Raw genomic sequence first — 24,180 nt, 5'->3', positions numbered from 1 at the left:
GCAACTAGAGCACCCCAGCTCATACGTGGATATCGTCGACACATTCGATAAATATAGCGCTCTTCTCTAGTAGCAATCTTGCGCGGGCGACCTGAACGGGGCTTTGATTGCATATCTTTGCGTGTATTAAATCGCTTGATTGTGTTGTAAATAGTTGAACGCGCAACTTGAAAATAGCGGGCAATTTGAGTAGGTTTATCACCTAATTTATAAGCTGTAATAATCGAACTGCGCTGAACATCTGATAATTCTGCATATTTCGAACGATTTGCACTAATTGCGGTGCCAAATGCGTCCATATTGACCGAGTTGCAAATTTTTGAAGTTGCCAAGTCGGAAAATTGGTGGGGGCGGGAGAAGTGTCCACAGACTTTTGAACCAGAATGTATGTTTCATTCATTTCGTTTATTGGCCAGCTCATCTGTAGTGCATCATGCACGCCCTGGGTGATATAAGTATTGATTATTGTCAAATTTCAAAAATTTGATTATTAATTCTATCCGAGTTTTCAAGGTTGTTAATTTTGGACCAGCCCTTGGGAGGAGAGAAATGAATGTAGAAGGCAGTAGGGCCTTCTAACATGGGCACTTGGCTTTCCAATATCATTGAACTGCGAGCCCCAGCGATTTTGACAAAGCTGAGACTACTAGTGATACTAGTACATATTTGGGGAGAGGGATATGAAAGGATGGCAAAAACAACCTAGCATCCCTTGAGACAAACCGGAGGCCCACACTGTCTGGGGAAGGCTGTTCGAGAAATTCCAGTCATGTGGATTAGTCCGTTGCGGAACGAATGGTTGGAAATCTTGGCCAGGATAATTTTTCCTGAATGCTCTTTCCACAAATTGTGCCAAAATTTGGAAAGCATAATCATAATCATCCAGGTACCTGCCGGTAAGAGACCATGAGGGTTGTATATCAACGCCCACGATCTGCAGCGTACCCCCTTGCATTCACGCCCTGCAGCCATGATCGACGCCAAAATCCATCCAAACAAGCATCGGGACATTCCTTTTCAAGCTTCAAGCCACTAAGCCATCCAGGACTGCAAGCTTTTCAAGGAGAAACATTCCCCAGAGAGGGGTTGTTGACATGAACCAACAGGCGATTTATTATGCGCAGCGAGGCACAGGATCCACCCGTTCCAACCCCTGCAGCTATCTAGAATGAAGGGATCAGCGGTATAAAGTCCAGCAACCCCCCCTCATCCCTCCTTCCCTCGCATTCCGCAGACTTTCGTTCATTACCCTATCTTCTTTACCTGCTCAGCTATCCTGTGAACTGTCGCTCGCGGCGTTCATCCTGACGACCGATCCAGTACAGAACATACATCAGCACAACGAGCCGACGACATGGTGGTTAAGACTACTTACGCGCTCACGCTGTTTACAGCAGTGAGCTTAGCTGCACCTATGCAGAAGGGTGCTAACGGCGGAAGTGAGAACTTCATTGGAGCTGGCACTGCCAATGGTCAGGTCAATGATGTTGTCAAGGGCCTGTTCAAGAACTTGACCCCGCGTGATAACGATGATGGAGGCTCTTCCAAGCATGGAAACCTGATCAACGACATTCCTTTCCTCGGGCCATTACTTGGTAGCAGTAATAACCAGGAAAAGCGCTCGTTCACTGGTGACCTTGCGAACTTCCCGCTCCTGGGTGACCTTTTTGGTGGTGTAGGTGACAGTCCATTATCTGGTATACACTCATAGAGAAGCTAACGATGTAAATTTATTAGGATCAAGCCCATCCTGCCAATACGCCCTCCAAGGAGAAGGGTGCCAGATCTTATGATGACGATCTGAGCGATTTGCCTGATGTTGGGGGGACTATCTCACGAGGTAATTGTTCCATAAATCAACTTTCTGGTAATGAAAATTGTTCTGATTTGTTTTGAATAAGGGCCAAAACCATGGACAGAACGAAGGTCAGAACTACGGTCAGAATGCCGGGCAGAATTATAAGCAGAACTATGGCCAGAATTATGGGCAAAACTACGGCCAAAATGCTGGCCAAAATGCTGGACAGAATTCTGGACAAAACGAGGGAGAGAACTATGGTCAAAATGACGGTCAAAATGACGGTCAGAATGATGGTGAGAACTATGGCCAAAACTATCTCCAGAACTTTGGACAGAATCACAAGCGGGATCTTGATAGTGATCTCAGCAGCTTGCCTATCATCGGGTCGCTCTTTGGTGGAGTACGTATCTCCACTCTGATAATCATTGACTGTTACTAAGCAAAATACAGGATGACAAGGATAGCAAGAACGAGAAGGATACCAAGGACAGCAAGAATAACAATAATTCGGATGACAAGGATGGCAAGAGTCCCTCTGAAGGGAAGAAGCTCGACTCTCGTCAGTTTGAGGGTATTTGGACTTTTATTCATGGTATTACTGCTGGTGCTGTAAGTCAGAATGGCATATTTCGGTCAATTTCAAATTTACTGACCAAATATTAGTCCACAACTCAAAGCCACCGCCGCGAGTTTGAGAGCCTAAATGACGCTATCCCTAACCCCGAGCACGGAGATGGAGCATTCCGCGACGATTCTCTTCCCGATAATTTTGGTGATCTCTCAGCATCTACCTTTAGAACTGGTATGGAAGTTGCGGGCGATGTTGTTCCTCTCCCAGTTTGTTAATCTCTACTGAACTAAGAAGAGAAATAAATACTGACTTGACCATAGGTTCTGACTCGTGATATGAGTGATGATGAGGCCAAAAAGCCCGGTCAAGAAGCTCAGCCTCAGGATGCCCAGTCTGGCAAGGAAAACAAGCCAGCTAAGCCTAGCAAGTCCAGCAATCCCCTCACTGAGCTTGCCAGCGAGAGTGGCCTTGGTCAGCTCTTTGGTAACGCCCATCACGGTGTTGGATTGCTCCCGGTATGTCTTCATGAAACTTGATTTTTCTCATTATCTCTCATCGTACTAATAATTTTTAGATGAATGGACGTCGTGACACTAGCTCCATTGAGTCTCGTGCAGCTCCCATTCAGGGATCTACCTTGACTGATGTCTTGTTGCAGGGCGGTGCCCTTGGCAAGATCTCCAAGGCTCTGGCTCCTCAGCCTGCTGGTCCCCCTGGAAAGAGTGACCCCACCAAGATTGGTGATGGCAGCGGAATGGCTCCTCCCGGTGCTCCCGGCTCTCCTCCTGGCTCTGGTGCTGCTGGTCCTCATCATGGGCCTGGCTATATAGCTGAGCACAAGAAGCAGAATTGATTTATCCAATTCGCATAGTTGGTGACGCAAAGAACTGCTCAATTTTTCTTCCTTGGTGACATTTGTTTCTTTGTTCCAAATTTGTGAAGCTGTAACGACGTTCCAAGGTTGATCATAATGTAACTTCATTCTTATCTTTGATCGGCCTTCTCTTCTCTTGTTATAGGATAAAACAAATATTTTCCAACCTACAAAGTTTTAATTTACTAGTGTTTTATGAACTATCTCATTATCTTACATATTTTATTGTTTTCCAATGCTATTCTTAAAATGGCGACTCGATTTATAATGCATTTCGTCCCATAATACCTATGTGTATCAAGGTCAGGTTTTTTTTTCAAAGGACTCGAAGGGCTTGATTTCAGACAATATAGTGACTTTGTTTCCATACTTAGAGTTTGGGCTTTTATATGCCTTGAATCTAAACAATGGACCCTAAGAGGCTGTCTTTGACCTGGTTTCAGCTTATTTTTTGACATAATAAGAGTTTCAATCTTGAAATAATGACATTGACTGGATAAAGATTCGTCGAATTTCTCTTGGTGGAAAAATAGACACCTATTGTGTATACTCTTTATTCTCTGTTCTCTATGCAAAGCACTTTATGACTTGGTTCAAGCCATTGTTCAAGGTTTCACGACTGAAATATTCATCTAAATCCATTTCAAAGGTCATGCTCTAGATGGTATAAAAAGGATGTTTTATCCCCAGAAACCAGAAACATCAAATCTGCTATACATTCTCACAGCACCTAGACTCATATCAAATCTGACTCAAACATAAGACCAAAGACTCGATCTGATTTTCAATCACTCTTCTTATTCCATTTGTCAAGCTTGAACTTCACCATGGCTACAAACACCGGTTGGAACAAAATGCCCCGTGAGATCTTACTCATTATTACAGATCTTTTGGATGACTCCTCAGTTGTTAATCTCTTCCAAACTTGTAAAGGACTCAACCAAGCCTTGCAATCCGAGCGGGACAAGCGTGCTAGACAAGGATTTCTCCCACCCGCAGACAGATACATGTATGCCGAATTTTCCGAAGGCGCAACTCCTGGAATCGACCTTCCTCTCTGTGAGCTACCTATCCCTGAACGACGTCCATACCGCCAATTGTCTACGAACAAGAATATGGGATACATCATTCGCGCAATTGTACGCCACCAATATGATGCAGTTAAGTCTCTTCTTGACTTGGGTGCCAGTCCAGACTGGTACAGCCCTGACAATGAGTATATACTTTCCTATGCAGTGAAGACAGATGATATTAGCATTCTGAACCTGCTTTTGCAGCGTGCGACTGTGCATAAACTTACCCGCGCTTTGGCTCCATTTCGAGGGCGGCTCCCACTTCACTGCGCGCTTGCTATGAATAGTATGCGACTGGCACATGCTTTGATCACTGCTGGAGCAGACCTTACCTGTTCCTTTGTGGTGCGCGATATCATTGCATTTGCTAACATTGAAATCATCCGCTTGGCACTTCATAACGGAATGGTGCCTACCGTAGGCGGAGGCTTCCTTCATCGTGTTTTATCTCGAGGCAATCGTGAGATCTTTGATGTTCTATTTCCCGTGGTGATTTCCAGTGGCGTATTAAACGAGACTGATCATCATGGATGCTCCGCACTCCATGTGGCTTTAAGCCGTCCTCGCCATCTAAGCAAGTATACATCTGCAACTCTTCTTTCTGCCGGTATTGATCTTAACATTGTTAATGATGAGGGACAAACTGCATTGCATATTGCTCTAAAGAATCATCAATTTGGCCTTGCTCATGATATGATCAACGCAGGATGTCAGCTAAATGTTGTTGATAGGTATACCTCGAATGAGCTGCATCATGCTGTACAAGCTCATCTGCAGCCTTCTAAATCTCCCACCTGGAATCAGACTGAAGCTGCGAGCCTTGTGTCACTTCTTCTGGAGAAGGGTGTACAAGTCAATTTGCATGGTGATTTTGATGGTACCGATGGCATTGGTAGGCCCCATATTGATGCGAATGGTTATTTTATAACAATTTTCTATACAGAGACGCCTCTGTGGTTTGCCATTCGACATGGTAACAAGGATATGGTTCAGTCTATTCTCACTCTGGGGCCTCACCAACCAGATCTGACTATCCGGGATCAAGCTGGCCAGACACCGCTTGAGTTTGCTAGGAAGATTGGTCAACTAGAGATCGCCCGTATGTTGGAGTAGGATTTCTTGGTGCACTAACTAGAGCTTGAAGTTGGTTGAGTTTATGTTTTGATTCAATTTTTACTAGATACGCATAGACATGCACTGTGCATGCTTGAGTTATAGATATGACTGCGTATTTTAGAATATTGACGCATTATGCTTATAAAATTATTCAAGAGATCTCCTAGGTGTTCAATGGTAGAAAAATAAAAATAGATCTTGTAACTATAGTGATAATCGAGGTAGACCAGCCAATCGGCGTTTCGTTTTGAGTTCGAAAGAGCGTCATGTAACGACTCAGAGGTGGCTATGTACGTACATTATCTATTGATGTACCAATAATATTCTTTTTTCTTTCATCTCTAACAATGAAGTCTCTATGAGATACTTTAGGGGCTCCTTTTTGTCTATAATTTGACGAAAGAAGGGTTTCAAAACTAAGAATAACTTGCACATGTGGCTAAGATCAAGTTGGATAATATCAGACAAAGAATATGCTGGATGAAACATTTGAAAGTAGCCATCCATGCATATATTCTTTGATACTTGATTTTTAGTAAATAATTGATGTTTCAAGTTCAAATCTCTAAGCTCTTTTTGTCCATTTATTTTCTGAGTCTATGGCTGTCAGTGACTTCCTTCCAGTATATAAAGAGAGATTATATCTTTCCGAGTCTCAATATCATACTCCAGTATTTGAACAAACTCACCACTAACCTCCATTTGAATAACAGCCCTGTACAACCATCTGGCTCTTCCAACCTCTTTACCCGTATCCCGAGATCATCCAGATGTCTCCGAAGCGTATCAGACTCCAGGGCTTCAAATCTGCTATGGCTACTGGAACGCACTCAATTCTTTTCACCATACCACGTGAGATTCTGTTTACCATAACAAGTTTTTTGGGAGATTTATCGCTTCTGAATCTATCTCAAACATGCAAAGATTTTCAATACATCTTTCAGTCTGAACGGAACAAACGTCTCGTAAATGGATCTCTGACCCGGAAGAACGGGCGGGTCTATTTTGATTACTCGCGCCTCAAAATGGGTCTCATCCCTACATCTTCGGATGACGAGAACGAGGGATATCTGGTCCGTGCAATCAATCGTGGCCAATATGATTTCTTTACGGCTTTTCTTGATTTGTATAAGGTTCAAGACTCACTCATCCATCTATCGCTTATGAACTATGTAATAGCAATAGGAAATGACAAGATGCTAAAGCTTCTTATTGAACGAGGCAATAGTGCTGTCAAAAGCCATGATCAGCATCCAGAATCCAGTCCTTTACGTCATGCAATTTCGTGTAGATTCGGCTCTACACCTGAGATTTTGGAAATTTTGATTGCCGCTGGGGCCTTTATAGACTGTGATATTATGAGAGGGATCGTCTCGAAAGGTAGCCCTAAGGCCATACGCATGGTAGTTGAAAAAGGGATAACATTCAAAATAGACGGGGAGCTATTACATAGGACTGTTTCACGAAGTGATCCTGAGGTCCTTCTTATTCTCCTTCCTCTGATAATCTCTAGTGAGATTTTGAACGAGCGGTTTGACGGGCTCTCCGCCCTCCATCGTGCTTTGTTACATCCGACCCCACGGTGTGCCGTGCCTCTTATCAAAGCTGGTATCGACCTTGATACCTTGGATCAGAAGAACATCACTCCGTTGCATTATGCCCTGTTGGGTCGCCATTTCGATATCGCCATTGTATTGATCACTGCGGGGTGTCGGCTTAATGTTGGCACTATGTTGCGCGGTAGCGAACTACATTATGCCATACGACCTAACAGTCGCGTCCACGACTCATATGATGACTCGGATGATGATGATCAATATATGGAAGTTGAGTATATTGACTATGCCTTCGGTGACTACCACGTTGGTGGTTTCCCCGATGATGAAGACTATGAGAAGAAGAAGCCAGCTTCCTTGCTGACCGTTGTCTACCTACTGCTGGCTCATGGTGCAGATGTTGACTTACATGGTACCCATACCAATCAAGTTAATAGGAACCTTCCGGGAATCCATTTGGAAACCCCTCTGTGGCATGCAATTAAACATGGGTATAGGGATGTAGTTTGGGCGATTCTCACGATGGGATCTCATCGTCCAGATTTGACTATCACGGATCTGGCCGGTCGGACACCTCTTCAGTTTGCTAGGGAGCGTGGGAACCGACACATTATCCGTATGTTGGAGGAGTATGAGGAGTCTCCATGGATGATGCCTAGAAGTCACCACCGCGTAGCTTAAGCCCTATGGGTTGAAGTATCATGTTTTTTGTAACTTGACTTGTTATGCATGTTAGTCTGGACCAATCTAGTTTAGTTTATAAAACATTTTACCAAAAATGAGCTGAAACCAAGAGACATCCTCAGGTTTTTCTTTAGATATTGATTATCTCGGTTGTAGAACTGTAGAGCTAATTGGAGAGGTAGCAGGACGGTATGTTTTAGATCACTGGAGAATCAGACAGAATCTGGGAATGGAATCGAGATCTCACACTCAGGCGGCCGAGTATTAGAAAGAGCGATATTCAGGGATTCAACAAAGAAATAGAAAATTGAGAAGAATAAGAGAATCTTCTGAGTTTGAGTTTGGATTAGATAGTTGAGAACACGCCAGGAAGGACATCTGGATATACGCTGAAGGCGAAACTTGTTTTCGAATTGGAACTCGCATTGACCGTAGCTCACTGCATTCCACAGATAAGAGCAAGCAACCAACAAATCTGGAAACAGAGAAACAAACCAAAATCACAGAACAAATAAAAGGGAAAGGAAAGGCAGAAATGCCGAGGTCGTAAGTCATGCAACCCTAGAGGTTGCTTTAGTTCAAAGCAATCAACGAATGCTCTGGGGTATCAAAATCATAAACGTGACGAAAAGGCACGGGGGAGAGTAAAGCAAAAATGAAAGAAATCAGACTCAAGCAATGAATCCTGATATGGCTCGTATCCCGACATCATGACGAGTCAAAATCCATATCAAGATCGTCCACCTGCACAGTTGTTCCCAATGCCTCCTTTCCTTGTCGAATCATATCCTGAAGCTGCTTATTCAATCGCTGAATGCTAGCATCCTCTTCTCGCTCCTTACGTCTCAACCTTGCGGCGTGGCGCTGCATTTCTGCAGATTTGAGTCCATCTCGAGTTCTTGGGGACGCAAGAGTCGGGATACGAGATGGGGTAGACGGCCGCATCGAGGGAAGTTGTCTCGTGGGCAGTTTCGGCATAACCGCCTGGCGTCGACGCGGACTCGATGCCTGATGAAGCCGACGAGCTTTCACACATGGACTGGCATTTTCATCATCACCGAATGGATCACTCGGTTCGGTTGGGACAACTACCCAGCTGCGATCAATATCCTCGTCGGGGTATTGGCCCGGAATAGGTGTGCGAAGGATCTGGGTCTCTTTCTCTTGGGTGGTCGGTTGCCAGCTGGTATTGATTTGTGCTGGAGAGCCAGCTGCCATGTCATAGCCCTGGCCCCCACCTGCGTAGAAGCCTTTGAATGCACCCGACCAGCATAGATCGAGGACTCTTCCCACGGCGTTTATCACGGTACGGCCCCAGCCTAGACGTCTCGCAGCGGTATCTGGGGTATCCGGGGTATCGTCGGCGGTTGGTGAAGCGATACATGAGTCCCGTCGACTGCGCTTACGACTCGTTCCATATGGATCTGCGGCAACAGAGTCGACACTTGCATCGAGAGACGGTGGCAAGAAAGATTCGCGGTATCGGTTTGGACGATAGTCTAGCTCAGCAGAAAGGAAGTCCTCACTGGGCTGGCGATCGGTACGAAACAGCGGTGAAGCAGCGTGGACGGGGGGTTCGAAGTCGAATTTAGACGAGAGCTTCCCTGTATCCCGACGAGGTCGCTTACGACTCACCGACAGTGAGTAGAGTGATGAGGATGCGGATGATGAGGCTGGGACTTGGAAGAAAGAGGAATGGACACTAGAGAGGTCCAGTTTTGGTGGTGATGAAGCCTGGTGAAACACAGCAGGCATATCGGGCATTTTGTTTGATTTGATAGGAGAAATAGTAAAATTAGATTGTAAAATAGAGAAGAAAAAAAAAGTTGTGAGACAAAAAGACAAGCCTCCAAGTCTCCACTCGGTGGTTGGGAGAAACAAAAGCAAAACAAAACAGGCAAAATGAACAAAAGGAACAAAACAGACAAACATATGACATACTACACTATACATTACTCTATGTATCTTCTTCTAATGTACTTCCATATATTCAATAATTCATATCAAATTTCAACTCATCATTCTGATCATTCTCATCAAATTGATTTACAGTCTCTGACTTGTCCACTGAACTCCAGCAGCATCCAATCCCTCATCTCCATCCACCAAAACACACCAGCCTTCTCCGCCTTCTCCTCCATCACCCGCAATCACCGCCTCAAAATGACCCCTCGCATACTCTAACACTGTATCATCAAATGTACCAGGTTGCAACCAGACAGCAGGGATACCCACAGAATGGGCTTCCTGCAGAACTTGAAGGGTCACGGGTGGAGGTGTGACCACAGACAAGGATGTTTGGCTGGGTGAGGGTAATCCACTGGGCGAGGGGACAGTATCGTAAGCACGCGAGGGGAGAGAGATCTGCGTAGCTCGTGGATTCAGTGGTGTGACTGGTAAAGAGTGCTGGTGGTACCAAGCGAGAACTAGAAAGATTGTTAGTAAATCAGAATTAAGAGAATCGGGATCGCATCGTATGTACTCTTGTAGCCAAACTTCTTGGGATCATTGCTGGCACCCGCCACGGCGAAGCGCGGGGAAGAGAAGAATCGCTTGACAGCTTCCATGTTGAGGGAGAAAAAGTATTTGTAAATGAAATTTGTCAAATTTATATAAGATGACCAGGTGAAGCAGTAATGTTCCAGTTGGAGATGTCTCAATCAAGGGGAGTAATGATGTAAACCTTTGAAGAAGTAAAAGAATAAAAAGTTGGAGGCAAACGACCTCGGCACCCGCCGAACAGAGAAGAGTATTACATATTGCATTCTTTCGCTCATCTCCCTTCTCCGCCTAACCATCAATAGTTCCCACTCTTTAATTTCTCTTTCCCTTAAACCCCAACTATCCCGCGCATGCCGCCATTCATCCCCCGCAAGCGCTTCTCGTCCGAGGACCCGCCCCCGGCTAAACGCCAGGCCCAGGCCAAACCGGACAACCCTGCCAAGCCCGTTACCGATAACAATGATGTCGACTCAGATTCCAGCTCCGAGCTCAGTGATGTCCCCGAAGAGCCTGGTAGCTCATCTAAAGCAACACCAGCAGGGTTAGAAGATTCCGATGAGGAGGATGAGGACTCCGATGACGAAATTGATTGGGAAGATGCCATCGATATCAACAGCGCAACTACCCCAACGCTGGCTGCTCCAGAATACCAGGACCTAGAGCTGACGCTGGATAAAAATGAGGCCCCTATTGAGAGTCTGGTGGATCCTAAAAAAGGACCGACTAAAATTGAGCGCCAGATTCGAATCCAATCGCATTGTATGCATGTCCAGTGTCTACTCTTTCATAATGCCATTCGCAATTCATGGATCAATGATGCCAAGGTACATGAAACTCTTCTCAAGAAATTACCGGAGGGGATTCATAAAGAATTGAAGAAATGGAAGATCGCCTCTGGGTTAGAGCTACCTGAGAAGAAGCCTGAGCCACCCAAGCCAAAGAAGAAGAAAGGCAAGCAGGCACGGAAGAAGGAGGACTGGGGTGAGGACTCGGAACGGCTAGAACCTGGTCAGCCAGATATGAGTCGGGGCGATCCCATCATCATTCTACTCAAGGTGCTTGTCGCCTATTGGAGGAAACAGTTTCATATCTCAGCTCCGGGTTTGCGCAAGCATGGCTATCGCCCTGTCGCATCATTGGAAACTGTGCTTAAGGACTTTCATAAAGAAGAACACGATCCTGAGAAGCATGGAGAACGAATAGGTAACCTTGAAGAATTTCGAGAAAGGGCAACACGCATGGAGGGTTCTCGAGACGTTGGGGCTCAACTGTTTACAGCTCTACTCAGAGCTTTGGGTATCGAAACAAGGCTGGTAGCGAGTCTCCAGCCATTAGGATTTGGCTGGACCAAAGCAGAAATTTACACCCCGCCCAAAGCAAAAACAATGACAGATCAAGAGAACCCTAGTGCTGGCGCTACGCCTGCACTCGACTCGGAAAACTCAGGGTCCGAGTCTGAGGTGGAGACACCAAAGTCGAAGAAAAAGAACCCCAGCAAATACGATGCCGATCTAGTCTTCCCCATTTACTGGGCTGAAGTTGCCTCTCCCGTTACTCATGAAATTATCCCCGTCGATCCACTGGTACTATCCAATCCAATAGCACCTACCGCAGAACTTCAGGCCTCATTTGAGCCACGCGGAGCTAAGGCTGAACGCGCAAAGCAAGTCATATGCTACGTGGTCGCACACTCGAATGATGGAACCGCCAAAGACGTCACAACACGTTATCTCAAACGACGGACATGGCCTGGCAAGACGAAAGGGTTCAGAATGCCGGTAGAGAGGATCCCGATCCCCGGTCACCGCGGTCAATTCTTTGAGTTCGACTGGTTCCGAGTGGTGATGCGCGGGTATGAGAGAGCCCCGGGTAAAAGAACCGAGGCAGATAAACTTGAAGACGAAAAAGACCTCCAACGCAAACAGCCCGAGAAAAAGAAACCATCCCAAGCCACAGATACACTTCAGAGCCTTCGCACCTCAACGGAGTTCGTACTCGAGCGCTTCCTACGTCGCGAGGAAGCACTCAGACCAGGTGCGGAGACTGTACGTACTTTTGTGGCTGGCAAAGGTGCTCGAGCGAAAGAAGAGCCTGTATTCCGACGTGCAGATGTGGTAAAGTGCATGTCGGCGGAGAGTTGGCACAAAGAAGGAAGACAGATCCAGGCTGGAGCAGTACCACTTAAACGCGTGCCTATTCGGGCTGTCACTCTCATTCGTAAACGAGAAGTCGAAGAACTGCAACGCGAAACTGGCGAGAAACCTTTACAAGGACTCTATGCTCGTGATCAAACGGAGTACATCATCCCACCTCCAATTGTCGACGGCATCATTCCCAAGAATGACTATGGGAACATTGACTGCTTCGTTCCAAGTATGATTCCCCGTGGTGCTTCCCACGTGCCTTTACCGGGTACAGTCCGAATCTGCAAGAAGCTTGGGATTGACTATGCAGAGGCTGTTACTGGCTTCGAATTCGGATCCAAGATGGCAGTTCCAGTTATTCAGGGAGTGGTGATTGCGGCTGAGAATGAAGATCTACTTCGAGATGCTTGGCGTATCGAAGCCGCTGAAAAGCGTAAGCGTGAACAACTCAAAGCTGAGAAGCGGATCTTGCAGACATGGCGGAAGTTCTTGTTTGGACTGCGTATCGCAAAGCGTGTGCGTGAAGAGTATGGTGGTGGAGATCCTGCGGATGATCACCAGCGAGATACTAATAACCCCTTTGCGGCTCGGAAAAAGAAGTCGGATGACCAGGAGGAGACTGTCGATGAGGGTCATCTTCATGAGGAGTCTACCCATGATGCTTTTGATACAGGTGGAGGCTTTCTGTTACCGGGTGAGGATGACGATCAAGCGAATGATGGCTTGATCGTGGAGCATCATAAGGAAGATACAAAACAACATGTTGAAGCTTCTCATAAACTGGATGATCGAGATGATTCTGATAGATTATCACCTCCAGTTACAATATCCTCTGGCTCGAATGCTGATCAGGATGAATCTGAGCCGGATTATGTACCGCCAACACGAGGCAATACACGACGTCGTCGACGCGGATGTTGATAACTCCGAGTCGTCTCTCAATGTACTTTTTTATTCTTTTCGGACATGTATTAATAGTAATGTATGAGAATGATATGTTAAGAATATTGGACAGGCCTGATGGTTGTTGATGCCTTTAGTGATTAAGGCTGGGAAATCATCCTTTTACATGCCCAGGTGGTGACTTGGCATGATCTAAAGAAGTTGGATTCAATTTTTAGAAGATTGAACTGTCCCTAATATGGAGTATCTTCTTTCCTTTTATTTAAGTTCTTCTTATTTCTTCTTATCTCTTACTTTATCTCTTAGGTACTTTACCTCTAGGCTCCTACTTTATCTCTTACTTTACTTCTTACTTTATTTCCTCAAATTAAGAAGAAGGCTGAGTAACCTTACCTTCCGCCCTCTGAGGATATCTCCTCTACCTTGCCAAGTTAAAGTTACTACTAAGCCTGTTATAACTTAAGGACCACTGGTCCATATGTTCCCTCTCCATATCACCTTCCCTCTTTCCTATACCTACACATACATGGAGACACTCTACTTACACGGACCTTCCTTACATTTCTTGATCTCCACTGCTCCTCGTCTTTATATCCCATATGCGGACTCGCATCTTGATTTCTACTATCATCATCCTCCATCCCTTCTGACAGAACCGCCTATCATATTAACTCCTCCTCAATTTTCTCTCCTTATCAACCCCTGGGCATTTTCCAATCTCCATCCTCACTATCATCTTTTACACAAATCCCAGTACTGGTTACTAGGTCTGGATCTTTACAGCAGGTGATTAATACCTACAGGCAGGGGGTCAGTTGAATTCCATATCATCCTTCTGTCAATCCATTTAGCTAACATTGATTTCTTTTGATCTTTTCTAGACAAACAATATCTTTACACCAATTCACATTGTGGTGTAACACCTTCTTTCCCTTAACCAACTCCCCAACCAACTACATCAGCTCCCTCTTCAATATCCATCTTTACCGAGCTGATTAGTCCATCACGCATACATTTGCTCAGATGTTTCCCTATATTGGTTACCTTATAGCGGAAGCACCGCTGGAGGTGCAAGGACTGTGAAATCCAGGGTCACAGTAAGTACCTTTGCTCTTAGATGCCGAAATTATATCTAACTTATTTAGAGAAAGCTGACCCAATCTGGAAGGAGAAGAATGTGTAGAGGTAGATATAGATCTCCTCTACACAACGTTAGCAGTAAAAATGTCTAACGTTGTCCCAAGCCCCAACAATCAACCTATAGAGGTTGAATCCTCTCAGGCATCTAATGCCACAATAATTTCTGATAAGAAAAAGGTAGGGGACCTATTTTTTCTATTTTTTAATTCTATGCTAATTCTTCTCTTACAGCGCAAGCATCGATGGAGATGCAAAGACTGTGGCATTCAGGGTCATAGTAAGTACCCTTGATCTTAGATACCAAAATTATAACTAACTTATTTAGATAAAGGTGACCCCAAATGCCAGAGGACGATTCCCCAGCCTCAATCCTTCAAGGCATCCACTCCTCAAATCCCAGTACTTGTTGCTGAGTCTGGGACTCTGGATCCTTATGTGCCTGGTTATTAAAGGACAAGAAGAAGCCAATACAACGAAGGCTTTCTCCCCCTGTCCCCCTCCAACATCCGCACCACCGCCAACTGCATCAACCGTCAGTCTCCCTCGTCCTCGCCTCCGAGGTACTATCCCTCTTCCGCCAGGATAATGCACAGCCTAGGCATACCCGGGTGGTTGAGGATCCGATAGAGATTGACCGGGGGTTGATGCAGCTTTGTATCGAAGATAACGATACAGATATGGACTCGGATTAAGGAAGAATATAATTATTAAATGTTATTATTAATAATATTAATAATATTATCATTACTGCATATAGATATATCAATATATTGATTTCCAAGGAACCTATCCTAACCTGGAAGTAAATATCACCAGTTGACCGATCAAAGACCGTGTTCCCGGCGCAACCTCGAGGTCCCTGGAAGAGACATTGTCTTTTTCTTTTCACATTTTTGCCCTTTTCGCTATTCTTTCCGAGGTTTGGTGAACTATAGGCGTAAATGATATAAGTGAGGAAGGAACTTACATGGATAGAAAACACTTCCAAGGTTAGTTTAGAATCGATAACTAGTGATTATCTGATAAGAAGCTCACTTTAACTAGCTCTTATCGCCGTAGTTCCGAGATCCTCAACCTGAAACCAACATTAAACCATCAACAAAACCTCGAACCTCAAATGACAACCAACTCCACGGAAAACATGTCGGCGCTGAAAGGCGTGACCGCGCCAATACAATTTGGCTCATTTATAGTTACTCAACAAGTGAATTTCCCCGGCCCCTGACCCCCAATTCAGCCTTAACCAGCAGCATCAGTTAACATCTCTACCAGGTCTTCTTTACAACACCCCTCTCCTTCGCCCTGGTAAACCTTAAACCAATTCTTCCCGGTCATGTTCTCATCTCACCCCGACGAGTCGTCCCCCGAGTCTCAGACCTAACACCAGCCGAGACGACCGACCTATTCCTCCTCGTGCGCCGCGTAGGCCGGATGGTAGAACGGGTATATGGTGCCTCGAGCTTGAATATCGCGGTTCAGGATGGTGTTCATGCGGGACAGAGTGTGCCACATGTACATGCACATATTATCCCGCGGAAAGCGGCGGATTTGGATCATCGGGGTGGGACAGATGCCGTTTATGATATGCTTGATGGGGAAGAAGGGGATATTGGAAAGGCATTACGAGAGGAACGGGGTAAAGAGCAGAACACTGATGATTTTTCGAGGCCGAAGAGGAGGACAAGATTCCCTGCTGTGGATAATGAGGCGAGGAAACCGAGGAGTATGGAGGAGATGATCGCTGAGGCGGAGATGTTGGCGAAGGAGATGGAAGGAGAGCCGCTTGATTAGAGAAACTCTTGCTACGGCAAATGTGGGCTGAGACTTGCATATGCATGTGCTGAGTTCCTGAGATGCGTAAATAGATGAGTCTATATTGAAATGCTCAGAGTCATTGATAGATGAGATCAATAAATGCATAGAATTGACCGAAATTCAACATATGGAAGACGTGCACTGTCGTACATCATCATGCATCCTCGTAAAAACATTGCTTCTGGCTCACATCTCACTTAGTTCTGGTTCTATGGTGTATAGAACTTCGTCAATGCCCAATCCTCCCAAACCAAACCAACGCCCAATCAAACCCAAACACCCGAAACGTTCTGGGACAGGTCAAACAAAAAGTTATCAGAACGTCTATACCTATTCTGCTTTCTTGTTATATTTGGGACGCTCTTGAACAATCTGAGCAGCCCAGACCTTCATCTCAGGAAGCTGGACTCTCCCGGCGACGCCCTCAAACTCCTCCAAGTCGACGTTATGAGTACGCTCGTACTCAATAAACTGAAGCAACAGCTCCATCTTATCAACATCGTGCACAAACTGTGCCTCCAACGTCTCATTATCCTCGTATTCCTGGAATACGCGCATGATTTCCGCGCCGGAGAGTGCGCCGCCGGGGACATTCCCTAACAGGTTCTTGACGATGTACTCCATAGTGGCGGCCTCACGGCGAGCCTTCTCGGCCTTGGGGATATGGTCGTCAGCGGGGGTGATATCACCGACTAACGATTCAGCCATATCGTGGATAAGGGCCATCTTAGTACAGTGCGGGATGTTCAGCTTGGAAGCCAGCTCGGCCGGAGCAATCATCGTCATGATCGACATGCGATACATGTGGTCAGAGATGGACTCGCCATGGTCGATTCCGAATCGGCGCCAGCCTTCGCGCTTAGTGGTCTTCAACCGCTCAATAAGGTGGAAGAACGCGACGGGGGATGTGGAGTTCTCCTCTGGTGGGTGGGGGAGGGTGGACAGCACTGCGGGAATTTGTAAGAGAACAGTAATAGCGATTGATATAGCTCAAAAACATACCAGACTGTGGAGTCCAAGAAGAACCGTCGGAACCCATGGTAAATATGGTAAAATAACGAAAAGAGTGGCTTAAGGGAGAAAATGTGTAGAGACAAAAGTTGAGGCCCCGCTGGTTCCAAACTGATGCGGGCAAACAGTGCAAACGCCTATCGCATTGTTGACAATCACCGCCGGTTACAAACTAATCTCCGTCTATTCGCGACCGCGGCACCATGGCTGCTTCTACGAGGTCAGCACGGCCCAAGCCTGTGGATTGGCCGACTCCACCTCATTTAACTCTCTTTATTCGCAATTTAAAGCTACTCTGTCTAGACCAGCGCGAGGATTGGCCTGGCATTACACTCCGCTCCTTATCGCTCTCCTCTACGAACCAGCGACAACGCATCCGGTTGATAGAATGGGCTCTTTACTATCTGTTTGCTACCTTGGATCCAGATGGTACCCAAAATGTACGCGAAATTACCCAGCTTATTCTGAGAGATCACGGCTAACGGATGCCTAGAAACTTCGTCCCTTTTTCCCACCGCTAGAACCCCTACAATCCGTCAACCTCCGCGCTGCTTTTTTCCGTGCTCTGTCTGAGCTTAAAAAGAATGGCGACCTGGGCCGTGAGACAATTCTCCGCAAGACAATGCTGGATGATTGTAAGGGCGAGAAATTCGACGAGCTACTTGCTGTTTTCTCAACAACAGTTCTGCGCAAGCTACTCGCAGCATCTGTGCCAGGGACACAATGGACCGCCGCTATGAAGCTGTCTGCAGCTACCTCCATATCTCCCGGAGATTATCAAAACATATTACCGCTGATTCTCGCCCACCAAGTTTCTCTTGGTGCGACAGGGGCTCGTCACGCACGCGTACACGAAGCTTACGACCAGTTCTCGCAACTGTTGGATCGCAAGAAGACTGAGCTTGCAGAGCAGGCGAAAAAGGATCTGACACAAGACTTGAGCCAAATGCAACTCGAGCCGGAGACTTTGACACGTGAGCTTCGCGCCAATTGGTTGGGAAGTGAGGAGTGGGCTGCTACACTGGTTGATGGGGGAGCGCAGAGCAGCACGGATTCTTTCTTAGAACTTCCATTCTCCCGCGCTTGGGCTCTCGCCGCTGATTTATCTGTGGATAAACTCCGTGGGGGGGTCAAAGAAAGACCTAGTCATTGATCTCGAGGCACGAGTGCTACGGCTTCGGAACCGAGTGCGCAGGTGGCATGAGTTTAATGAGTCGCTTCGCAAAGAGCGGGATGCAAATGGGTCTGCTACCGGCCCGAAATCTAAGGAGCCCCGTCTACTGTTCCGTGATCATCAGTTTCTTACGGTGGCGAGCATTTCCAAGGCCGTACGACAGCCTACGGACCGCGGGCGGACTATGAATTCTGTGGATAGATCTTTTGTTTCGAACGTTAATGAGGCTATTGCACGTATCAATGGGAAACCTCGAAATGGATTTGGGCGTGCCGCATCAGCGTATTCTATGGAAATTGATACATCATCATCGAACTCAAAACAAGGGTCCAATTACCAAACTACAGCGCCGAGATCCCCAGACAAGATAAAGGCTTCTGTACCTCGGACAACTTCCGAGCCAATTGAACAAAGTCCAGAGCCAGAGTCTATCCAAGCTTCACCTCTCATTGTTCGTCTTTCTCCTGACCAAAGTCCAATTACCGAAGATGAACCAACCTTCGAACCCATGAAAATGAAATCCTCGACCTCGAGCTACACCCTGATCGAGCGCACTCGAAGATCCATGTCTCTTATCCCACCTCTCCCAGCACATGAAACACCTCCCCAGCACCGTCTACGGCGCGGCCCGAGAAGCTCATTTCCAGTGAACCAATTCGAGACACCCCGGAAGTCATCCGGACCCCATGGACGATCCGGCGCCTCTACCCCACAGGATAAACTCTTTGAAGACGGTGCCGAATATAACAGTGTCTTTAAATCGCGCCCGCGTGTCGCAAATAGCCCCATATCATCTCCGGCAGTACATGCTAGTCATTTGTTTGATGAAGATGAATTCGACCTGGATCAGAGTGGTGCAGGATGGGGAGACGTGGATTCTCCCTTGACTACATCCAGATACAGGTAGTTTATGACGATAATTACCCTCAATGAATAGATGAAATGCACAAATACATACAATCCCTTTCCAGTCTCGAGGACCCTTTCAAACGTTGTTTTTCAATTTCTCGGTCCGCTTGGTATCATGACTGCGGCATAATGTTGACCTTCCTATCCACCCAGCTCTTGTACTGATTAACCTCCGTTGAATATGAAGAGCAATCTTCCTGTACTTCGATAATATTGATATGCGATGGATCTTGCTTGGCCGTGGTTGCGATTGAGTTGATCTGTGCAGTTGGTAGTAAGCAAAAGCTCTGAGTAGGATGGTACTTAGGCAACCAAATCCATCGATTGATGACTTACACTTTCGGCTTTTGTAGATAGATTGACCATCTCAGTATCTTCTTCGGGTCGTGCTCGACGTCCCAGGATCCTCAATAGGAGATTGATGACTGCCTCGATGGGGCACCATACTATTTGCAGCGAGAAGAACATTTTGGTGGCTTATGTGGAGGACTCGGACGTCTGGAGTTTTAAAAAAGGGAACCTTGAAAGAGCAAGTAAACGTGGATTTGTATGAGGGGCTTCTCTATAAGACAGGGATGCGAACCTTCATCTCACTGGCAATGTTTTATTATGCGCAAGGGGCTCCTCATACCCCGGGCCCTGTAAACATTGAATCGCGGATTAGGTACTGGTAGGACAATAGATGCGCCCATCTCGCACATGTAATACCTTCGAAGGTCACGACCGGGCGGTTCTCTTGGCAGTTCAAATATTTCAAGTTCAGTGGTTCGCTGGAATATATCATGATATGTATATGCGAAATATGGAAACAACATTTGAATGGATGGATAAACATCAAGATGGATGTGTGGTGTTTGGTCTGAAGATAGTACCGCATATATATGTAAGCTGAGAGTACCTAGGTATACAACTTCAAGTTGAACATTCGAATTCCAACTACGATTGATCTCATGACGGAATACTCACGAGCATATGTAGTACTAGGTATTTATCTTTACTAGATCATGAAGTCTATTTAGAGAGAGCACTTTGAAATATTTCAAGCTTAAGGCCAAGATCTTACTTCAAATGCCTTGGAAGGTGGCACTTAGTTGGCAGACTTGTGCGCTTTTTGTCATTTCCTTAGGATCATAAAGCAAAAAGTTCAGGATTACTTTCAATACAGTTGCGTGGTTTAATGGTCATAACGTCTGATTCACATCTTCTCTTGGAGTTTGTCACTCAGAAGGTTCCCGGTTCGATCCCGGGCGCGACTACTTTTTTGTCCTGGGCTCTACGTCCTGGGCTCTACCTGGGTTAGTTGATTTTTTACTCTTTAATATAATCTTTGGATAAATCAAATAGGATATTAGTCATTAAGTCTTCTTTTTTTTTTTATCTTATATTAAAAAAATAATAATAATCTGACTAGATAAACTTACTGATCTATCAATCAGTAGGCTACTCTATACTCCATAGCTCAAGGGTCTATAACACCAAGGCTAGATAAGATAAGAGTTATCTCAGCAACAAAAAGAAACACAAAAAGATAGTCGCGCCCGGGATCGAACCGGGAACCTTCTGAGTGACAAACTCCAAGAGAAGATGTGAATCAGACGTTATGACCATTAAACCACGCAACTGATTGTTATATAATCAGTCAACGTTTAATTATATGATCCAACCAACTTTGATCTGAATATAGTATGTATAATTCTTTCATGCATTCAATGTTGCGCTTCGATATAAGCATTCACCTACCAGAGTCTTGAGCTCTCGTATTTCAGTATACTATTTCAAAATTGACATCTGGAATATTGTTGGAAATTCTTTCCGAGGGTAACCGATTGAAACAGGCCTGTTTACGATCGCACCTGGGCCGGAACTATGTACCTATGTGACCTTGCGAACACATTCGTCTGATCTACGACACAGATTAGTTATGCGACCCACCCAATTTGCTTAGATTTTATCTCCTAACTAGCCTAGATCTTAAATTCAACCTTGGAAGTTGGTTGTACAGACCTTAAGTTCCGATATAACAAGGCAGACACTGGTCTAGATCGTGCCGGCTATAACGGCACATCTAGGCAGTACTTAGTTTGCAAGGATACATGTACCTGGCCTACGAGAAGGGCTCATGGGCTGGAGATCAAACATTAAACTGGGACTTCGGAATTTCATGGAGTGCTCATCGGGGTGTTATAATGGTGAGTACCCCTGGCATGATGCAAGCATACTCCGTACTAGTAGTTTCAACATGTTATGTCAGGTGGACCTACAGGGATAACATCGATAGTTCATAAGCTAAATAGCGTAGCCCGCTGAGATATTGATCACGATTCAAAGCCGAGCTCTGTGGCGATCATTACCCTCGGCCGTTCAAACATTCCTGTTATACCGACTATGAAAGCCCGGAGCGGGGGCTTGCACCGTAACATCTAATGGAATCACAGTAATGATTCTCCTAATGTACTTACTAACTTCATGAATACTTGAGCCATAGGGCTGAGCACCAGAACAATGTATCTTATTTCAGGTTTTCAAACTTCAGACCAATGCTACTTCAACTGGAGTAAAAGTGGTTGAGGTTGGACTTGACCCTTCGGATACTAGTCTCCCCGCGATGCACAGCCTTGCCACTTGATAGTACCTACACATGCAGATATCCACTGGCATTGACTTGTGTGATCTGTTTGGCAGAGCTATAATAGATTCATGTAACAGTATGGCTCTGAAGAATCGTAACAGGGATTCTCCTTTACGTCCCAACATTTTGAACTGGCCTTATTGGATGGATATAGATTATGATAGTGCCTATACTTGCATTGCAGCTTCGGTGCTTCGGACCTGCACATCGACCGACTCGGAGCTAGTAGCCTGCAGCAATGAAATAAAAACCCCGCGCACTCACATATGCATGAAGTAGCTAAAAACTTCTTTCAAAGCGTCGGATTATTTACCTTCACTTCAAAAAGGCTGCATCAGAGTGGCACACCACCATGCTTGCTTTTACTCCATTCCTTGTCCCTATTTGTCTTGTATTTGGATTACTATGCCTGGTACGCTTACCTTTTACCCGAAAAATAGTTCTATATCATCAAAATGGGACATATTCAAATGTTTGAAATGTGACTGATATTTAAATTATACCGAAAATCTAGCGAGGGATCTACTACAGGCTCACCAACCCAGTAGCTCATCTACCAGGTCCCGAAGTCTCAAAATGGACTGATCTGGTCTACCTGTACTATTGGTTTTCTGGAAAAGTCCCATACTATGTTCACAACCTCCACGAGAGATATGGTGAGCAAGAATCTCTTTGTACCGGCAATGATACTAACACTGAAATTTCCATAGGTCCTGTTGTTCGCACAAGCACATCGCAGGTAGATATCTGCGATGTGGACGCAGCACGAGAAATCCACAAAACCAACACGCGGTTCATGAAATCCCAATTTTATGAGTTCCTAGTTGCAAAAGGCTTCCAAAGTATGTTCAACACAGCAGATCCAAAGTTCCATTCTGTTCGACGCCGTCTCCTGGCCACACCAATTTCCGACTCTTCTCTTAGTAAGATGGAGCCCTTGGTATCCAGTCGAGTCCATCTAGCCGTGGATAAGATATCCGAAGAGATGGAATCTCGGGGGGCTGCGGATGTTTTCAAATGGTGGCTATTTATGGCTTCAGATATTATCGGTGAACTGAGCTTCGGCGAGTCCTTCCGAATGCTGGAGAGTGGAGAGGTACGTTATTAATCTGCACGCCGAGCAAAAAACCAAATAATCTCACTGGAACCATCAATGTCAGAAAAACCAATATACCAAAGATCTGGAAGCGATATCAGGTCTCCAACCTATTCGAACCACATTCCCTAACATGGTAGCCATCGCGCGTTACCTTCCTCTGCCAATTTTCAGACAAGCCGGAGCAACTGCCAACAGAATGGTCACATACGCAATGCAATCAATCGACCGATACGCAAAATATCTTGAAGAGAACCCGGAGAATCCGAGACAGACCCTCTTCACAAAAGCGCTCGACGAGAAAAGTGGCATGTCCCGACAAGACATTAGACAGGAAGCGCAGGGATACATCGTTGCCGGTAGTGACACCACAGCTGTAACACTGACATACCTTGTGTACTCTGTTTGTCAAGATCCCCGCATTCAACAGTGTCTCACAGCTGAGTTGGCGACTCTCACGGAACCTATCTCGGATAAAATCCTCCGCGATCTGCCATACTTGAATAATCTTATTAATGAGACGCTACGATTACATACTGCTGTGCCTTTTGGGTTACCGCGTGCGGTGCCCATTGGAGGGGCGACTCTCAAGGATACTTTTATTCCTGGTGGAACAGTTGTGTCGACACAGTCGTACAGTCTTCATCGGGATCCGAGTATCTTTCCCGATCCTAACCGGTATTTATGTGATGATTGTCGCTATGATGAATGTGAGAAACTGACGAGTTTGAGTAGATTTTACCCTGAAAGATGGGAGAATCCGACTAAGGATATGAAGGATGCTTCTCTTCCTTTTGGTGGAGGATCGCGCAGTAAGTTAACCATATTTCGCTGTTACCTTGGACTTTATTAGCTAACCTTTCTATTTAGTTTGTATTGGTATTCATTTAGCTCGCATGGAGCTCCGGTTGGCGACAGCTCTCTTTTTCAGAAGGTTCCCGAAGGCTTTTGTGTCTTCGAATGAGGGTATGTGTGATGATGATATGATAATGAAGGCATTCTTCTTGTCAGCTCCCAAGGGACATCGATGCCTGATCCAGGTTTAAGGTATCCCTAAATCTCTGATATTTGATAGTCATTGGTGTGGTTATGTTTTATTATTATCGATATTAATACCACCATGTGATATTCTCAGGCTAATTGCATCAAATTCTAGCCTTTGTTTTTGAGAACCTCTGAATA

The 24,180-nt window shown here is 45.6% G+C and overlaps 12 protein-coding genes across 12 annotated transcripts; 8 read left to right on the top strand and 4 right to left on the bottom strand.

Moving 5' to 3' along the window:
- Positions 1–1,354: 1,354 nt before the first annotated feature.
- N7483_003930 (uncharacterized protein) lies at positions 1,355–3,225 on the top strand (the record flags this gene model as incomplete). Its single annotated transcript, XM_057087367.1, has 6 exons — positions 1,355–1,675; positions 1,902–2,201; positions 2,252–2,410; positions 2,465–2,638; positions 2,693–2,887; positions 2,947–3,225. The coding sequence occupies 6 exons, from the start codon at positions 1,355–1,357 to the stop codon at positions 3,223–3,225; spliced, it is 1,428 nt and encodes a 475-aa protein (XP_056947196.1).
- An 848-nt stretch (positions 3,226–4,073) lies between these two features.
- Positions 4,074–5,432, top strand: N7483_003929 (ankyrin repeat domain-containing protein; the record flags this gene model as incomplete). The annotated part of the gene is made up of 1 exon (XM_057087366.1): positions 4,074–5,432. One exon carries the CDS (start codon positions 4,074–4,076, stop codon positions 5,430–5,432), a length of 1,359 nt encoding a protein of 452 aa, XP_056947195.1.
- A 1,028-nt stretch (positions 5,433–6,460) lies between these two features.
- N7483_003928 (ankyrin repeat domain-containing protein) lies at positions 6,461–7,672 on the top strand (the record flags this gene model as incomplete). Its single annotated transcript, XM_057087365.1, has 1 exon — positions 6,461–7,672. One exon carries the CDS (start codon positions 6,461–6,463, stop codon positions 7,670–7,672), a length of 1,212 nt encoding a protein of 403 aa, XP_056947194.1.
- Positions 7,673–8,383: 711 nt separating this feature from the next.
- N7483_003927 (uncharacterized protein) lies at positions 8,384–9,439 on the bottom strand (the record flags this gene model as incomplete). The annotated part of the gene is made up of 1 exon (XM_057087364.1): positions 8,384–9,439. The coding sequence occupies one exon, from the start codon at positions 9,437–9,439 to the stop codon at positions 8,384–8,386; it is 1,056 nt and encodes a 351-aa protein (XP_056947193.1).
- A 282-nt stretch (positions 9,440–9,721) lies between these two features.
- On the bottom strand, positions 9,722–10,242 carry N7483_003926 (CoA-binding protein; the record flags this gene model as incomplete). Its single annotated transcript, XM_057087363.1, has 2 exons — positions 9,722–10,101; positions 10,158–10,242. The coding sequence occupies 2 exons, from the start codon at positions 10,240–10,242 to the stop codon at positions 9,722–9,724; spliced, it is 465 nt and encodes a 154-aa protein (XP_056947192.1).
- A 285-nt stretch (positions 10,243–10,527) lies between these two features.
- Positions 10,528–13,242, top strand: N7483_003925 (Rad4 family protein; the record flags this gene model as incomplete). Its single annotated transcript, XM_057087362.1, has 1 exon — positions 10,528–13,242. The coding sequence occupies one exon, from the start codon at positions 10,528–10,530 to the stop codon at positions 13,240–13,242; it is 2,715 nt and encodes a 904-aa protein (XP_056947191.1).
- Positions 13,243–14,247: 1,005 nt separating this feature from the next.
- On the top strand, positions 14,248–14,950 carry N7483_003924 (uncharacterized protein; the record flags this gene model as incomplete). The annotated part of the gene is made up of 3 exons (XM_057087361.1): positions 14,248–14,303; positions 14,596–14,641; positions 14,690–14,950. 3 exons carry the CDS (start codon positions 14,248–14,250, stop codon positions 14,948–14,950), a joined length of 363 nt encoding a protein of 120 aa, XP_056947190.1.
- Positions 14,951–15,481: 531 nt separating this feature from the next.
- On the top strand, positions 15,482–16,155 carry N7483_003923 (HIT family protein; the record flags this gene model as incomplete). The annotated part of the gene is made up of 2 exons (XM_057087360.1): positions 15,482–15,568; positions 15,637–16,155. The coding sequence occupies 2 exons, from the start codon at positions 15,482–15,484 to the stop codon at positions 16,153–16,155; spliced, it is 606 nt and encodes a 201-aa protein (XP_056947189.1).
- Positions 16,156–16,509: 354 nt separating this feature from the next.
- On the bottom strand, positions 16,510–17,218 carry N7483_003922 (HD domain-containing protein; the record flags this gene model as incomplete). The annotated part of the gene is made up of 2 exons (XM_057087359.1): positions 16,510–17,126; positions 17,182–17,218. The coding sequence occupies 2 exons, from the start codon at positions 17,216–17,218 to the stop codon at positions 16,510–16,512; spliced, it is 654 nt and encodes a 217-aa protein (XP_056947188.1).
- A 175-nt stretch (positions 17,219–17,393) lies between these two features.
- Positions 17,394–19,271, top strand: N7483_003921 (uncharacterized protein; the record flags this gene model as incomplete). The annotated part of the gene is made up of 3 exons (XM_057087358.1): positions 17,394–17,630; positions 17,684–18,319; positions 18,351–19,271. The coding sequence occupies 3 exons, from the start codon at positions 17,394–17,396 to the stop codon at positions 19,269–19,271; spliced, it is 1,794 nt and encodes a 597-aa protein (XP_056947187.1).
- A 115-nt stretch (positions 19,272–19,386) lies between these two features.
- N7483_003920 (uncharacterized protein) lies at positions 19,387–19,741 on the bottom strand (the record flags this gene model as incomplete). Its single annotated transcript, XM_057087357.1, has 2 exons — positions 19,387–19,533; positions 19,610–19,741. The coding sequence occupies 2 exons, from the start codon at positions 19,739–19,741 to the stop codon at positions 19,387–19,389; spliced, it is 279 nt and encodes a 92-aa protein (XP_056947186.1).
- A 2,513-nt stretch (positions 19,742–22,254) lies between these two features.
- N7483_003919 (cytochrome P450) lies at positions 22,255–24,044 on the top strand (the record flags this gene model as incomplete). Its single annotated transcript, XM_057087356.1, has 6 exons — positions 22,255–22,314; positions 22,417–22,558; positions 22,613–22,998; positions 23,063–23,676; positions 23,734–23,810; positions 23,869–24,044. 6 exons carry the CDS (start codon positions 22,255–22,257, stop codon positions 24,042–24,044), a joined length of 1,455 nt encoding a protein of 484 aa, XP_056947185.1.
- Positions 24,045–24,180: the final 136 nt, after the last annotated feature.

Source organism: Penicillium malachiteum (assembly GCF_028827825.1).
Source record: "Penicillium malachiteum strain IBT 17515 chromosome Unknown utg000002l:1.0-8849297.0:1.0-8852440.0, whole genome shotgun sequence".
Lineage (NCBI taxonomy): Eukaryota > Fungi > Ascomycota > Eurotiomycetes > Eurotiales > Aspergillaceae > Penicillium > Penicillium malachiteum.
This window is presented reverse-complemented; position numbering and strand designations above follow the sequence as displayed.